Below are 16758 nucleotides of genomic sequence, written 5' to 3'. Positions count from 1 at the left end.
AGGATGGTCTCGATCTCCTGACCTCGTAATTTACCCTCCTCGGCCTCCCAAAGTGCTGGGATTACAGGCGTGAGCCACCGCACCCGGCCTCGCCCACCTATTTTGCAAGGCCCTCGCCCACTCACTCCGGAAGCCCTGCCCACCCCATCCCTGGAAAGCTTTCCCTGGCGCCCAGCCCACAACCCCGAGAGGCCCCGCCCACCCCATCCCTGGAGAGCCTGTCCCCGGCGCCCCGCCAAGTCACTCCAAGGCCCCGCCCACCCCTGGAAACCCGCCCACAACCCCAAGGGGCCCCGCCCACCCGTTCCCGGCGCCCCGCCCACAACCCCAAGAGGCCCCGCCCAGCCCACCCCTCTGAGCTGACCTGGTCGGTCCTGCCCCCAGAGTTCCCCTGTACCCCCACTGCCCGTGCCTGGAGCCGCGGACTCCCTACTGTGGAGTGCCCAGCAGGAGCCAAAGCAGCTCAGGAAGAGAGGCTTGTTTTTTAAAATTTGTTTATTTTAAAACATGAAACCCAAGCTGAATAGAAACCACAGAAATTACATTGACGAGATTTTTAGTATTTGCCAAGAAAAATAAAGCCCCCAAAGAAATAAAAATCAGCCCCCAAACCCAGTTCTAAAAAAACAAAAAAACACAGCGACAGTACATACAGCCATGGCCCTACGGAGGCTGGAGGAGGGGGAAATGCCAAATGGTTCAGGCCTCAGTTCCTGGATGTTAAATCACACTGGGGTGGGGGAAGTCAGATGCCCGGGCGGGGAGGCGGGGGGGAGGTGGGGAGTAAACCGGGAGGCTGAGTCTTAAGGAGATTATATATATATATTATATATAACAAATATGAAGTGGTTCAGTACACAACCATTATGGTTAAACACAAAACAAAGATCCCACAGGAGAGGCCCTGGTCCCCCGCCTGCCCCCGTCTGAGGTTCTGGGGTCCAGGGCGCTGCCTCACCACCCCTCCCAGGGCTGGGCAGAGCTGGCCCCAGGGCAGGAGCAAATGGTGCTTGGAACTCAAATTGCATAGTGAGATGGGTGGGTGGGCAATGGGCCAGGGGCTGCTCCCAACCAGGCCCGTTCACTACCAAGCTTGCCATGACATGTGGAGGGCCCCTGGGGTAGTGGATGCCTGCTGAGGAGCCCCCTCGGTGAGGTAAGCCCCTGGGCTCCTCCCTCTTGTCCCCAGGGCCACCCTGTCCTTCCAATGAAGCTGTGGGCCTGGGAGCTGCGAGCCCCCCTGTGCAGGGTGAGAGTGGGGGCCAGCCATGGCAGCAGGCACCAGCCAGATGCCCCCAGTAGGTGTGGCGAGGTCATGGGATGGAGTAGTTAGGAACAGGGCACAGAAAACTCAGAACAAAAGTACAACCAACGACAGGCGCTCCCCTCCACCTACTGAGGTGGGGTTTGAACCCCTTTTGATTTTCCCCGTTTTCTTTCTTCAACCTCGGTGAGTAGAAATTCACAGACGGGCACACACGCACACCATGGTCAGGAGTCCCGAGACAGCACGAGGCTGGAAGCCCCGGCCTCGCCACCTCTCGAGCTATGTCCATTCACCTGGCAGGCAGCCTCGCGGCCATGGACAGCATTTGTGCTTCTGAGCGGTCGCAGGGCGCTTGGCAGGCACCCAGGCCAGAGAGTGCCAGGGCCTCCCTCCCGGCCCTAGGCCTGGAGAGCTCCCCTGACGGGTCAAGCCCAGGGGAAAGACTGGGCAGGTTGGCTGTGGTAGGGCCTCTGAGGGGGCTCAGGATGTCAGCCACGCGGGGCCTGAAGCAGAGGCCCCTCCACTGAGGTTTGGTCACGTCTGGGGAGCTCAGACGCCTGGCTTGGGGTCCCAGGCCCATGGACTCCCCTCCCCACTCTGCTCTCCCACATCCCCATTTTTGGTCCCAAATACCAGCACAAAGAAAGGAGGGGTTCACAGAGGAAGGGCAGGGCAGAGCCTGGCCCCAGGGAGGGGATGAGGACATTTCCGGTCCAGGTAGCTGCCGGCTGCTCTGGGAGGAAGAGCCACGTGTCTGTAAACTGCTGGGGCAGGCGGCCCGTCCCCCTGCGGGGCCCGGCCTTGACCCCCGCACGTGGCCATCCAGCTGCCCTCTGGCTGCCCCTGGCCTTGGCACAGGCATCAAGCCTCGAGGGCTGGGCTGGTTGGGCCAGGGCTGGGGCCGGAAGGGGCAGCACATCCGATCCTGATGTGGCGTGGCTCTGCCCTCCATGGCGGGAAGCACAGCAAACATCGTACACTAAAGCCAAAAGCACCGTAGGGAAGCCTCGCTCCCACTTCACCGGGAGGGAGACCGAGGCCACAGGGACCTCAGTCCAAAGCCTGCGGGAGGTTCATTCCCGAGGACAGTCCTCCTGGGGCAGCACCTGCCTGGGGAGGGGTATCCAGGCCCTTGGGCTGCCTGTCGGTCTTTGGCACCCCCTGGAGCACCCCATGAAGAAACGCTACTGCAGCCTTGACTCCCAGCCAGCTGCTCCGGCCTCGGCTCCAGCCCGGACTTGGGCTCACATTGCCGGCTCTGGGCCAGCCAGGGGCACCCGTGGAGGCTGGGGGGTGAGGTTAGTGGTTAGTCCCAAGAAGGGACGGCAGGGGCTGAGGGACGTTCACAGACGGCTCAGGTCCAGCCCCTCAGGCCGGGCTCCTGGGATGCTGTACCTGTCACGGATGGAAATGGAACCAAGAAGGGAGGGAAGGGGGTGCCAGTGGTCCCCCTCAGCCCGCAGCCCCAGCCTGCCCTAGAGATGACAAATGTGGTTAGTGCAAAGAATGAACCAGACACAGCTGCCCAGTCTCTGGGTGGGGGAAGGGGGTTTGGCACCAAGAAGGCAGCCAGCACTGGGTGGCAGGTGAGCAGCCCGGGCTCCACGTGGCCCCTACTGTCCATGGAGGGCTGGGGCCTCCAGCAGGGCATGTGCTGAGGGAGAGAGTGAAGCTGAGGTGATGGAGAGAGGCCCTGCTGGAGGGGGCCTCTGGCAGCTGGCAGGAGGGTGAGCCTGTGGGTGGGTGGGCTGCACGGGCAAGGAGGGCACTGCAGAGAGACAGGCACGCGGAGGGACCATGAGGGGACCGCAGGGCAGAGATGAGCAGGTGGCACGTGCCCGTCCCTCAGTGGCCAGCAGGCGCCAACATAGAGCGGCCCCAGCCGTGCCTGTGAACTAAGAAGGGGTCCACAGAAGTGCCAGGCAGGAGGAAGGAGAGCTGTGGAAGGAAGGGCCGGCGACAGCACAGGTTGGGTGTGGCCAGGACTTGTGGGTGCGGCGGCCATCTGCAGAGGGAGCGTGCCAGGATAGTGGGTGGCGTGCAGGGTTGGGGCATCGGCTGGCGGCAGCGTTCAGGTGTGACCCGAGTTGGTGGTACGGGCCCAGAGCCCCTGAGTCTCCACTGTGCCCCTGCGGGGAGGGGAGAGGAGGGCAAGCGGCCTGCAGATGCGTCCGGGGTAGGCCTGGTGCAGTGTGCAAGGGTCCGGCAGGTGGCCCAGGTGGAAGCGGCAGTGCTGGCACAGGGAGGGGCAGTTGGCACGTGGGGTGGGTGGTTGCTGGGCGCCGTCTAGTGGCTGCCGCTGGAGTCGGGGCGAGGCTGGCTCGTGGCGAGGTATTTGGCTCTCATGCTGGAGGTGTACTGGAGGGAGACAAGGGGGAGGCGTCAGCAGGGCCCCTGCATGGCACACGCAGTCAGGGGCGTCTTCCGCGTGGTCCTCACTTGGCTGAGCCAGAAGCCCTGGGGGCAGAATGGGACAGCACAGGGTGCCCTGACAGAGCCTACAGGGAGGGGCTCAGGAGGGGCCGTGGGTTGGGGGGCCCTGTGCTCTGGGCCTGGCTGGGGCTGAGGGAGGGGCAGCCCCCAGACTCGCCAGGTTCAGGGCAGGGGATGTCTGCTCTGAGGAGGGGTGTACACACGGCCCCCCCATGCCCACATCAGTGGCATTCGGGCGTCGGCCCAGGCAGAGCTCTGCCACCCCCGGAAGCCACAGCTCCACGGCCCTACCTGCACCCAACGTGCCCAGGACCTGAAGGACACAAACCAACCACCCTTCAGGGCCAGGCCAAGGCCTCCTCCCAGCCCAGGGCCGGGTCCTCCTACAGCCAGGCCATAGCATGCAGGAGTACAGAGGCCCCAGCCTGAGGACATCCCCCGGGCCACTCTGCCCCTTCACGCCATGGAAGGAGAGCCCCCTAAGCCACACAGGAGACTGGAGCAATGCCGCCCCCCACTCCTGTGGGGGACCCAACTGTGGGCTCCTGGAGGTCTTGGACTTAGGAACAGAGGCGGCTGCAGGGGGTGCTGCCGTGTGCCTGGCTCTGCAGCGGGCCTGCACATCGTGGGCGCCCTCGTCCAGCCAGGAGTGTGAAGGTCTCATGTGTGCATGACAGTGCATGTGTGTGCTCACAGAGAAACGCACACGCGCGAGGCACGTGCTGAGGCCAGACAGTGCAATGGACCCACAGGCCTGACATGGGTCAGGAGCCGGCGGTGGTGAGGAGACCTGGCAGGCCGGCTCCCATCCCAGGTGGGCTCCAGAACCCCAGGGCCCCAGGCCCATCCCCACAGTCCCCAGATTCAGAGGCACAGAGCTTCCCTGGTCCCCGAGAGCCCTCCTGGGACACCTAGGAGGTTTCAAGCAGCCCGTGGGGATGCCATGGAGGGGGTGGGAGGAAAGAGCCACGGCCCAGAGCCTCGTCATTCCACGGACATGCAGCACAAGGCAGGGGGTGGGGTGGGACAGGACGGGGCACACGCCCAGACCCCTGAAGGAGCCCAAGCAGGCACCCACACCACCGTGGGGCCAGCGGGAGAAGCTCGCGTGCTCGCCAGCACACGCCTGTCCGTGTACACACCCCCGATATGCAGTTGGTGCCTCCAGGGCAGCGCCTGCTGGCCACACACCCACGGCCCTAGGCACCTACAGGGGTCTGGGTGCATGGATTCCTCACTGGGAGGTGACAGAAGGGGCTGGGGCCACTTGGAGCTGGTGGCAGAGTCCCCAGAGGCCAAGCAGCTGGGCAGGGGGAGCCTGGAAGGGGACTTGCCAACCCCACTGTGAGACTGGCAGACCCAGAGCCGGCATTAGAAGTCTCTGGCTGGGCTGCGGCGCTCAGAGCTGGCCCTGCCAACAGGAGCCGGACAGATGGAGCCCCAGCCCAGTGCCGACGGGAGGGCGGCAGTGAGTGCAGGGCAGAGGCGGGAGGCGCAGGCGGGTGGCCGTGCGGGATGGGGGACCCGGTGGGTCAGTACCTGTCGCTCTGAGGGCACAGCTACCACAGCGTTCGGGCACTGTCCATGGGCTTAAACTGCCAGCCCGCGTGGCTGCCAGAGTCCAGGGCAGCCAGATAGCGCTAGGAGGGCCCAGGGTGGGTGGGGTGCAGGAGAGAGAGAGAGAGAGAGCGCGGCCTCAACGCCAGGGTGCGGGGCCGGGAGTGGGCTGTGGGCCATGTGATGACAAGGACGAGGGCAGCCGAGCAGGACTGGGCCTGCACCTGGATGGCCTGAGGCTCACAGGGCTGGCCCCTCCCAGACACCCCAGGCCCAGTTCTGTGCTACAGGGGACCTTGGCAGCGGCTCCGGGATGTGGATTTCTGAGCAAGGCAGCCTTCAGCCTCCCAAGCCCTGTCTGCCTCCTCCTCGGTCCCCCAGCTTTGCCACAAGCTCCTTCTCTTCGGCACCCTGTCCCCTCCTGCCTGTGTCTTACTCAGGAAGTCAGAGGGGACACCAGGCCTGGGCTGGAACAGCCATGGGTGGACACTCAGGAAAAGACTCAAGGAAGAAAAAGAAAAGGAGGCGGAGTCAGGGCCCCGGGAACTGGAGCGGTGGCACCCCACAGGTCCAGAAGGCACAAAGAATGGTGGGTGAGGCCAGGGAGGGCCTGGTGCAGGGCCATGCCTATGAGCTGGGAGGGCCACAGTGGGGCCATACCTGCCCGCCCACCTGCTCTGCTTCCCCAAGAAAAGGCCTGAGAGCTGACCCACTGGGCGGCTGGCCCCGAGGCTGTCCATTCTGGCCCCAGGGCACTCCAAGGCCGGCCAGGAGGAGCTGGCAGCCCCACTCAGCCCTGTCTACTCAGGCCGGGCGCCTTGCAGAGAGGTCCCAGCTGGGAAGGGTCAGCTAGGACCCCGGTGGTGGTGGCTCACAGCTGCCCCCAGAGCTTACACTAGCCGCACGTGCCACACCAGCCCACCGATGCAGTGGAACCGCGGACCCCCAAGGCTGAGCAGCCCCCCATCCACCCTCCTGCCCCAAGACTTACTGAGGGCGGCGGGGACTCGCGCCCAATGAGTGGGGTGTTCTCACAGCGGGGGTTCTGGAAATTAGCGTTCTGGCTCCTGAGGCATGAGGGGAGAGAGGCTGTGAGTGCCTGCCGGCCATGTGGTCCCAGCTCCAGGTCGGGGGGCCCATGGGTGGGCCGGCTGTGCCCACCCAGCTCTGCCTGGCACCCCCATCTTTGATCCTGCCTTCTACAAGGATGGGCATATCCATTCTCACTGGGGGTCTGACGAACCCAGCACAGTAACAAAGGGTTCAGAGAGGGCCCACAGAGAGACCCCTGCCCACCTGGGCCCAGCCAGAGTTCACTCCCTCCGAGCCACCTGGCCACCAGGTAGCTGGGCCCTGAGGTCCTTGGCCACAGAGTCCTTGTGCCCTGGACACAGAACCTCCATGTGACCACGTGGCCTCCCCATGGCCCCTGGACCATGTTCACCTGGGGCAGGAGGCACTCAAGGCCAGGGTTGCCCAGTCTGGAGGCCGCCCCTTCTCCAACCCCTTCCCTCGAGCTAGCCCCAGCCTGGATCCAGGCTCTCAGCTGCAGCTGATGTGTCTGCTGGCCCTGCTAGGCCCTCCTCAACTCACATGTACTCAGTGACCGGGGCATTGCTGACGGTGTGGGCCGCGGCCGGGATGCTGGTCTCACTGCCATAGCTGCTGCCACAGCTGTACAGGCTGGGCATGTGGACGCGGTAAAGGCTGTCGTGTGCCTGCCGTGGCCCTGGAGCGGCCTCCTCCTCCCCATCCTCATCAGGGCCTCTGTGAGGAGGGACACACAGCACAGGCTCAGGCCCCAGCAGGAAGGAGCTGGCCACAGACCCACAGGGGTCAGCTCTGGTGCAGACAGACACTCCTGGTTCCAGTCCCGGCTCGGCCATGTGCATACTACATGTGGGACTATGGGCAGGTCACCCGGCTCTGTATCCAGCCCTGCCCTTGCAAGGTGGGGTGCGAAGAGACCTGTGTGGTCACCTGAGTGCCAGGTCGTGTACTGCAGCCTGTGCATGGCAAGGCTGGCTGGCCGCTTACTGAAAGAAGAGTGCAGGGCCCCTCCTGGGAGAGTATGGGAGGCTAGGGTGCCTCTTGAGGGCGCAGGAGGCTGGGGTGTCTCTTGGCTCTGCAGGATCCAACCGTACCCTTGGGTGGCCTGAGCCACTTTTCCCAGCCCTGCTGCCCTCTAGCTTTCTGTCTTCCACTCTGCGCGAGCCTCTGGCACTCTGGAGCTCCTCCACGCCCCAGGAGGTCCCAGATGGGACCCAGGGGAGGTTGCCTGGCAGCAAGCACTTCAGAAACAGAACAGTGGTAGCTTTTGGCTGCACAGGGGCCACCAGCCAGGCCCCTCACACGCAGTGGTTCATTGAGTGCCCACTCGACACTCCAGCTGAGTCTTCTTACAACTCCCTTTTTACAGTGAGGGAAAAAGGCCCAGGTGGTTAAGTGACTTGCCCACATCATACAATAGGCAAGGATAGAGACAGGATCTGAATCTAGCCCTGTGGGTCCAGGGCTATGCTCTTATCTACTCCCCTATGTCTGCCATCTTTGTTGCCACTGACACCATCACCACCACCATCACCAACATCACCAACATCACCATCACCATCATCATCACCATCATCACCACAACCACCACCACCATTACCATCACCATCACCACCACCACAACCACCATCACCATTACCATCACCACCAGCATCACCACTGCCATCACCATTATCATCATCATCACCATCATCACCCATCACCATCACCACCATCACCATCATCATCATCATTACCAATATCACCACTGCCAACACCACTGTCATCGCCACTGTCATCATCATCACCATCACCAACATCATCAACATCACCACCACCACTATCACCATTACCATCATCACCAACATCACCACTGCCATCACCATTATCACCATCATCACCATCACCACAACCACCATCACCATCATCACCACCATCACCATCATAATATCACCAATGCCATCATCATCACCATCACCATCACCACCACAACCACCACCACCATTACCATCATCACCAACATCACCACTGCCATGACCATTATCATCACCATCATCATCACCACCATCACCATCACCATCACTAATATCACCACTGCCAACACCATTGTCATCGCCACTATCATCACCATCACCAACATCACCACCATCACCACCACCACCATCACCACTGCCATCATTACCATCACCATAGCATTATGGCCACCACCATCATGATCACCATGACCACCACAATCATCACTATCACTGTCATTACCACCATCATCATCACCATCACCACCATGACCATCATTACCACCATCACCGTTATCACCACCGCAATCATCACCATCACCACCTCCATCACCACCACCACCATCATCGGCAGCATCACCCTCACCGTCACAAAAGAAAATCACAGAAATCCAGACAAAAGGAAGAAATCTGAGCTGAGCTACCTGCCGTCCATGTTGGGCCACCAAGCAGCAGCCACAGTCCAAGAGGGGAGGCGAAGGTCTCAAAGGTAAGCCATGGGAGCCCAGGCAAAGGAAGGGGCCTGTCACCTTCATACATCACTCAACCCAGTACTGAGTGGGGAGTCTCAGGCAGGGGCCGCCAGGACCCCCACTTCAAAGGGAAGGACATAGTGGCTCCAGGGGAGCTGGTTTCTATCCTGGTCACTCAGCTGGGGGCCACAGCTACCTGGACTACCCCGGCAGAGCTAAGCCTGCACAGCGGACCACTGACCTTTCTCCCACAGCTCCGCGCACCTGCACCCCACGGTGAGGGACCCCTGCCTGGGAAGGGGTGTGTAGTAGACAGTCTGAGGCCAGCTCTCAGGGCGTAGGGCATAGAGCCAGTCTGGGGACAGGGGACCCCAGTCCTCCCCGCTGTCTGCTCTGGACTCCCGCAACCCAGGCCAGGAGCTCCTCCATGCTGTTTTCCTCCTGTGGAATGGGGAGGCTCACCTGGGAGCCGGCAGCCTCAGAGACACTACAGAGGCCTAGGGAGGGTCACCAGGTGAGGAGGTGTCTGTCCCTCACCTCTGGGACTGGCACACAGGTGTCCATAAAGGCATGCCCCTGAAGCGTCCTGCATGCCACGTGGCCTGGGGCAACCTCCCACGACCCCCGGGGCCCCTCACCTCTTCTGCTGCCAGGTGTGTGGGACGCTGCAGACGATGGAGCTGAACATGAGGGCTGTGACGAAGGAGAAGAGGGCCAGGTAGATGAGGCCCTCCACACCGTCATAGCAGAAGCCGGTCAGCGCCTGCACGTAGTCCTGAGGCCGCGGGACGAGACAGCAGGATCCAGAGACAGGGAGGGTAGAGGGGGCAGTGTGAGGCCCCCAGTCCAGCCATGGTGGCCTGGACCACCCCCCAGAGGTGGGACTGAGGACCCACTGTCTGCTGGGGGTCCCCATCCTCCTGAGCAGCCGCTCCCCTGTTCCCACCCCACAAGCCGCCATGCCCCTGCCCCAGGCCCTGCCTCTCACCAGATGCAGGCTGCGGCAGTCCACCAGGGCGGTGAGGTGCTGCAGGTTCACCTCTGTGCCATTCAGCACCTCCTGGACACGGAGGAGGGGATCCTGAGGGACACGCACCACAGGTGGTCAGCACTTCATTTGGACGGAGAACCTTGAGCCAGCTTCGCCCCGTCTTGGAAGCCCCCAGGTCTCCCTCCACCCCACAGTCTGCCACTGAGATACCCCCCACCCTGGGGTCTCAGTGCAGGTCCTAAGGACGAGGACTCTGGGCCTTGAGAATGGCGACCTCAGGCCCCTCCCCAGACCCATGGGGTCCACCAAGGACACGAGGACCCGGGAGTGCCTGTCCAGTGTGGTCGCCACTATGTGAAGACAGACCTCCCTTTATTGTAATGGGAGAAACAATGAACTCCCACATGTCTACAGACAAGGACCTGCTCTGCTTTTAAAAGTATTATTTCAGCCGGGTGCGGTGGCTCACGCCTGTAATCCCAGCACTTTGGGAGGCTGAGGCGGGTGGATCACGAGGTCAAGAGATCGAGACCATCCTGGCTAACACGGTGCAACCCCGTCTCTACTAAAAATACAAAAACTAGCCGGGCGAGGTGGTGGGCGCCTGTAGTCCCAGCTACTCGGGAGGCTGAGGCAGGAGAATGGCGTAAACCCGGGAGGCGGAGCTTGCAGTGAGCTGAGATCCGGCCACTGCACTCCAGTCCCGGCGACAGAGCGAGACTCCGCCTCAAAAAAAAAAAAAAAAAAAAAAAAATTAGCTGGGCGTGGTGGCGCATGCCTCTATCCCAGCTACTCAGGAGGCTGAGGCAGGAGAATCGCTTGAACTCAGGAGGCGAAGGTTGCCGTGAGCCGAGATCACATCACTGCACTCCAGCCTGGGCAACAGAGCGAGACTCTGTCTCAAAAAAAAAAAAAGGATTTCGGGATAACAGAACCTACTGTTATGGGCTGAATGGTGCCTCCACAATTCCTGTGTTGCAGTCCTAACCCCCAGAACCTCAGAAAGGGGCTGCATTTGGAGACAGAGCCTTTAAAGAGGTGTTGAAGGTAAACCAAGGTCACGTGGGTGGGTCCTAGCCCGATGTGACGGGTGTCCTAAGAAGAGGAAAATTAGCTGGGGGTGGTGCAGGTGCCCGTAATCCCAGCTACTGAGCAGGAGAATCGCTGGAACCTGGGAGGCAGAGAGGTTGCAGTGAGCCGAGATTGCGCCACTGCACTCCAGCCTGGGCGACAGAGCAAGACTGTCTCAAATAAATAAATAAATAAATAAAAATTAAAAAAAAGAGATCAGGACACAGACACCCACAGAGGGATGGCCCTGCAAAGACAGCAGGAGAAGACACCGTCTGCAAGCAAAAGGAAGGCCCTGGAAGAAGCCGGCCCTGCCAAGAGCTGAGATGATAAATGTTTGCTGCGGAGGCTGCCCGGTCTGGGGTGCCGTGCTATGGGGGGGTCCCAGGAAATGATTCCACCTCTCTACCCATTCGAGTGCAAACACACCAAGGCGGGGCTCCAGCTGTAACAGAAATTCTAAAAAGTAACTTTAAATCAAAGCTGTGTGTGTGTGTGTAATTTTTACTTATTTTTAATTTGTATTTTTATGTGTGTGTATGTGTTATATATATATGTTATATGTTATATATATATAGAGAGAGACAGAGAGAGAGAGTGAGACAGGGTCTGGCTCTGTTGTCCAGGCTGGGGTGAAGTGGTGCCATCACAGCTCACTACAGCTCTGAACTCCCGGGCTCAAGCAATCCTCCTGCCTCAGCCTCCCGAGTAGCTGGGATTACAGATGTGCTTCACCAGCCTAGCTAGTTTTTGTGTTTTTTGTAGAATGGGGTCTTGCTGTGTTGCCCAGGATGGTCTTGAACTCCTGGGTTCAAGTGATCCCCTTGCCTCAGCCCCCCAAAGTGCGGGGATGACAGGCATGAGTGCCGTGTGCCCTGTGCGTGTATACACATTTGTTTGCTTTTAGCTTTGTGAAGAGCTCCTTGGAGACGGGCCAACTGCTCCCAAATGGAGTCTGAGACCCACACTTGTGCCCACAGACGCACTCCTTCCTCTCATGTCCAGTGCTGGGGCAGTGTGCACAGGGGCAGGGATCCCCACGGGGTGGACCAAACACCTCCAAAGAGATTTGGGTTTTATCAAGAGTACAGCAACATATTTATTTTTTATTTTTATTTTATTCTTTGAGACAGAGTCTCGCTCTGTCACCCAAGCTGGAGTGCAGTGGTGTGATCTCCGCTCACTGCAATCTCTGCCTCCCAGGTTCAAGCGATTCTCCTGCCTCAGCCTCCCAAGTAACTGGGCTTACAGGTGTGCACCACCACGCCCAGCTAATTTATGTATTTTTAGTAGAGACAGGGTTTCACCATGTTGGTCAGGCTGGTCTTGAACTCCTGGGTTCAGGTGATTCACCCACCTCGGCCTCCCAAAGTGCTGGGATTACAGGCGTAAGCCACTGCGCTGGGCCTTTATTTTATTTTTTTAAACATATTATAGAAATGCCCGGGGCCCAAGACACTACAGGGAAAAACAAGAATCCTCTCAAATTTCCACAATGCCCCCAGGGCACTCACCCTGAGAATGGATCTGATTCTGTTACTCTCTTCCCTCGTCTCTTTCCATTTTCTTCAAATTTTTTTAATATAAAGAGGTTGTATTACTTTTTTTTTTTTTTTTTTTTGAGACGGAGTCTGGCTCTGTTGCCCAGGCTGGAGTGCAGTGGCTGGATCTCAGCTCACTGCAAGCTCCACCTCCCGGGTTTACGCCATTCTCCTGCCTCAGCCTTCCAGGTAGCTGGGACTACAGGCGCCCGCCACCTCGCCCGGCTAGTTTTTTGTATTTTTTTAGTAGAGACGGGGTTTCACCATGTTAGCCAGGATGGTCTCGATCTCCTACCCTCGTGATCCGCCCGTCTCGGCCTCCCAAAGTGCTGGGATTACAGGCTTGAGCCACCGTGCCCGGCGTATTACTTTTTAAACAAAGAATAAAGTTATTTTTTAAAAGTTGGGTGTGGTGGGCCAGGCGCAGTGGCTCACGCCTATAATCCCAGCACTTTGGGAGACTGAGGCGGGTGGATCACAAGGTTAGGAGATTGAGACCATCCTGGCTAACACAGTGAAACCCTGTCTCTACTAAAAATACAAAAAAAAAAAATTACAAAAAATTACAAAAACTCAGCCGGGTGTGGTGGCGGCGCCTGTAATCCCAGCTACTCAGGAGGCTGAGGCAGGAGAATGCCGTGAACCCGGGAGGCGGAGCCTGCAGTGAGCTGAGATCGCACCACTGCACTCCAGCCTGGGTGACAGAGCGAGAGTCTGTCTCAACTACAAAAAAAAAAAAAGTTGTGTGTGGTGGCTCATGTATGTCATCCCAGCCCTGAGACCCACCTGGGCAACACATCAAGTGCCTGTCTCAAAAGAAATGATTTTTAAAACCTACCAAAAATTCCCAAGGGAAAGGAATGAAGGCGGGAGGAAGAGGCTTAACGTAGAAAGGGCTGGGGAAGGAACGAGGAATACCTCCCAGGGCACCGCCAACACCAGGTCCCCACTCGGCCAGCCTGGTGCCTTCTCCAAATTCGCCCTGAGCTGTGTTTGCACCCAAGTTTCTTTCATGCTGAGAAAAGAGGACCCCTGTCCTCCCCAGTGGCTGCCCCGCAGCCCTCACCTTAGTGGCCGGCTGCTCCGAGGGGACGGTCCTCAAAAGCTCAGCCACGACATCCTGCATCTCCACCAGCGCCTTGTGGCTGCCCGACAGCTTCTGCTCCAGAGAGGAGACCAAGTCCATGGGTGCCGCGGGGTCCGCCTGCCTCTCCCTCCCCAGGACCCTCCAACATGGCCACCAGCAAGCTGCCAGCCCGGGAGGCCATCAAGGCTCCGCTCTGCAGGCCAACAGGGCACTCCCTACCCTTGCTTTCCCCGGGACACACCCAGAGACCACAGAGCCCTGAGGTGGTAACAGCCAACCACACACCCACACCAGTAAGCAAAGCACAGTCACACGGCCCTCAGGATTCAGAGGGTCACGTGCTATCGGTGAAATGACCGGCAGTGCATACGGGGCTTGACCAGTTGGTGCGGCCGACCTCTTCAAACTCCCCCACCAGGACCCTACAGAGGCATCCCTGGGGCTCCTCCTTCCCCCTCCAAGGCCTATCCAAGGAGCAAAAGCAGTCCCAGCGATGCGGGTGCATTCAGCAGGTCACCCCGAAAGGCTCTCAGCCAGGTCACCAGGTCACTGGCACATTAACCCCAGGGGCCGTTGGTGACATCCACATGGCCTCTGTCCAGCTCCTTCCCCCAGTTCCCCAGTCCTGCAGGCTGAGGAGCCAGGCACCAGGCCTGCTGGGCCCCTCCACACAGAGCAACGTACTTCAGACTCTCCTGAATCCCAGTCCTGGCCTCCCAGGCTCTCACCTGCTGGAAGGGGTTGGTGGCGCGCGGTGAGCAGGCCAGGTAGTACTGCAGGATGTCTGCGGAGAGATGTCAGGGCAGGCTGAGCCACAACAGCTGTCCCTGTGCGACTGCGTGCATATGTGCATATGTCTGCACGCATGTCTTCAGGGCATGTCTGTGTGCATGCTTACATGTGTGCATGTGTGTCTGCATGCACCTGTTACATATGTGCATGTGTCTGCATGTTTATACATGCACATGTCTGTGTGCCTGTTTATGTGTGCATGTATGCCTGTGTCTGTGTTTATATGTGTGCATGTGCCTGTTTATATGTGTGCATGTGTCTGTTTATATGTGTGCATGTCTGTGTGCCTGTGTTGGTGTGTTTATGTGTGCATGTGTCTGTTTATATGTGTGCATGTCTGTGCGTGTACATGTCTATTTATATGTGTGCATGTCTGTGTGTGCATGTGTCTTCGCATGTGTGTAACATGCATATGTCTGTGTGTGTGGCAGTGGGGTCTGGGCTCCCATCAAGCCAGGGTCCCCACACATTGCCCCTTGCCTGGGTTCCACCTTCTGAACTCTTTACAAGTTCAGTTCTTCCAATTATAAAAGAACATTAAAAAAAATGTTTTAGGCCGGGCGTGGTGGCTCACGCCTGTAATCCCAGCACTTTGGGAGATCGAGGCAGACGGATCACGAGGTCAAGAGCTCGAGACCAGCCTGACCAACATGGTGAAACACGGTCTCTACTAAAAATACAAGAATTAGCCGGGTCTGGTGGCTCATGCCTATGATCCCAGGTACTCAGGAGGCTGAGGCAGGAGAATCGCTTGAACCCAGGAGGGGGAGGTTGCAGTGAGCCGAGACTGCACAACTGCACTCCAGCCTGGGTGACAGACAGAATGAGATTCCGTCTCAAAAATATACAAACAAACAAAAACAGGTTTTAAAAGTTGAAAAAATGATGAAAGTATGGAGCAACATAGGAGAGCACCAGGCATCACTGTGGCCACCTGTGCAGTGAAGCCAGTGGGGCTGGCCTTACTGCCTTCTGGGAGGGGCTCTCTGGCCCGCAGGCTGGAGCTCACACTTATGTGTGTACATGTACACGTGCAGGGGAACTGCTCATACTTGATAAGACCCCCAAAGGCTGCTGGCAGTAGGGACCTGGAGGGACCAGGCTGATAGCACCGGGGCCAAGGACAGTGGTGGGTAACACTGAGTGGTCACCAGCCCTCCCGGCCCCCAGCAGAGCGGGCCCACCCCTCCACCCTCACCCCCGAGGGCAAGGTGATGACTTTTCCTCTGGGAGGCTCCTCAGGCTTTGGTGGGAATGGTTCCTTCAACATAGACAGGTAAAAAACCAGCCCACAAGCCAATCCTGTGGCCTCCAAGGACAAAGGGTGGCAGGATGATCACCTTCAAGGTCATTCCGTAACCCCCACCCCCACAGGGACAGGCCTTCTATTTTTTATCTGTGAACACACAGTAATTCCACAACGGGGGCCCGAGAAGCTTGACACACTGACAGCACCCCGATCTCCAGACTCCCACGTCCACCTGCTTCTGTGACGTCCGACACACGTCGCAAACCTTCTGAGAGGGCTGAAACTCCTGATGCCCCAGCTCCCTGCCCCCCATCTCCTGCTCCCCCACCCGCAGCACAGCTCATGGCCCCGCAGTACAGAGCTGCTGAGACCAGGGACGCCAACTCCTGCTCCGTCCCTCCCGCCCTCAGAGCCCATCCCTGTCCACCTTTTGCTCAATTTATTCAAGCCCCTGCTGTTTCCTGCTTGAAGCATCCTCCTCACCTCCCCTTGTAACCCCCGAGGCCTAAGGAAGCTTTGAAAGGGGCCTTCAATCACGGGTCATCTCTCCCCCGCCTCCCTCCCTCCAATGGCCTCCCCTGGAATAAAGCGAAGCTCGTCACAGTGACTCAGCCCCACTGGCCTCCCACTCTCCCTTCTCCCCTCGGGTCTGCCTCCTGCCTCGGGGCCCTTACAAGAGATGCAGGGTCCTTCCGGCTCTACTTTTCTTTTGTTTTTGAGACGGAGTTTCACTCTTGTCGCCCAGGCTGGAGTGCAGTGGTGTGATCTCAGCTCACTGCAACCTCCACTTCCTGGGTTCAAGCGATTCTCATGCCTCAATCTCCGGAGTAGCTGGGATTACAGGCGCCCGCCACCACGCCCAGCTCATTTGTGTATTTTTAGTAGAGACAGGGTTTTGCTATGCTGGCCGGGCTGGTCTTGAACTCCTGACCTCAGGCGATCCACCTACCTTGGTCTCCCAAAGTGCTACGATGACAGATGTGAGCCACTGCACCCAGCCCTCTGGCTGTACTTTAATGCCACCTGTTTGGCCTCCCCTGGGCACCTACTCGAAGCAGCCCCGCGTCACCTGCCCCTCCCCCCGCCCTGTGGGCACCCACCACCCCACACAGTTGCTGTCATTCTTTGCAGAGCCTCCCACTTGGGAAAGGTGGTCCTGTTTGCTCACTAGCGTCCTGAACTGGGACCTGTCTCCCTGAGACCAAGGGCCCACGGGGCAGGGGTACCTCGGCCTCAGCCACCTCACTCTCTTGGCT

At 59.1% G+C, this 16758-nt stretch overlaps 1 protein-coding gene across 4 annotated transcripts in view; it reads right to left on the bottom strand.

Annotated features, from left to right (window-relative positions):
• Window positions 1–477: 477 nt before the first annotated feature.
• The window catches only part of TTYH3 (tweety family member 3), a 34817-nt gene continuing 18536 nt past the window's right edge, over window positions 478–16758 (bottom strand). For 2 of the 4 annotated variants that reach the window (XM_033195142.1, XM_033195144.1), the window contains exons 8-15: window positions 14190–14245; window positions 13441–13533; window positions 9760–9852; window positions 9410–9546; window positions 6851–7024; window positions 6249–6324; window positions 5240–5340; window positions 3495–3625 (exon numbers count right to left, since the gene is read on the bottom strand). In XM_033195142.1, coding sequence (XP_033051033.1) covers window positions 5260–5340; window positions 6249–6324; window positions 6851–7024; window positions 9410–9546; window positions 9760–9852; window positions 13441–13533; window positions 14190–14245 — 710 coding nt within the window. In that variant the 3' untranslated portion in view covers window positions 3495–3625; window positions 5240–5259. Of the gene's footprint in view, window positions 3626–5239; window positions 5341–6248; window positions 6325–6850; window positions 7025–9409; window positions 9547–9759; window positions 9853–13440; window positions 13534–14189; window positions 14246–16758 lie in introns of all 4 variants that reach the window. The other 2 variants (XM_033195143.1, XM_033195145.1) reach the window with 1 other exon arrangement.

This window comes from Trachypithecus francoisi, unplaced genomic scaffold (assembly GCF_009764315.1).
Source record: "Trachypithecus francoisi isolate TF-2019V2 unplaced genomic scaffold, Tfra_2.0 Lachesis_group4, whole genome shotgun sequence".
NCBI lineage: Eukaryota > Metazoa > Chordata > Mammalia > Primates > Cercopithecidae > Trachypithecus > Trachypithecus francoisi.
This window is presented reverse-complemented; position numbering and strand designations above follow the sequence as displayed.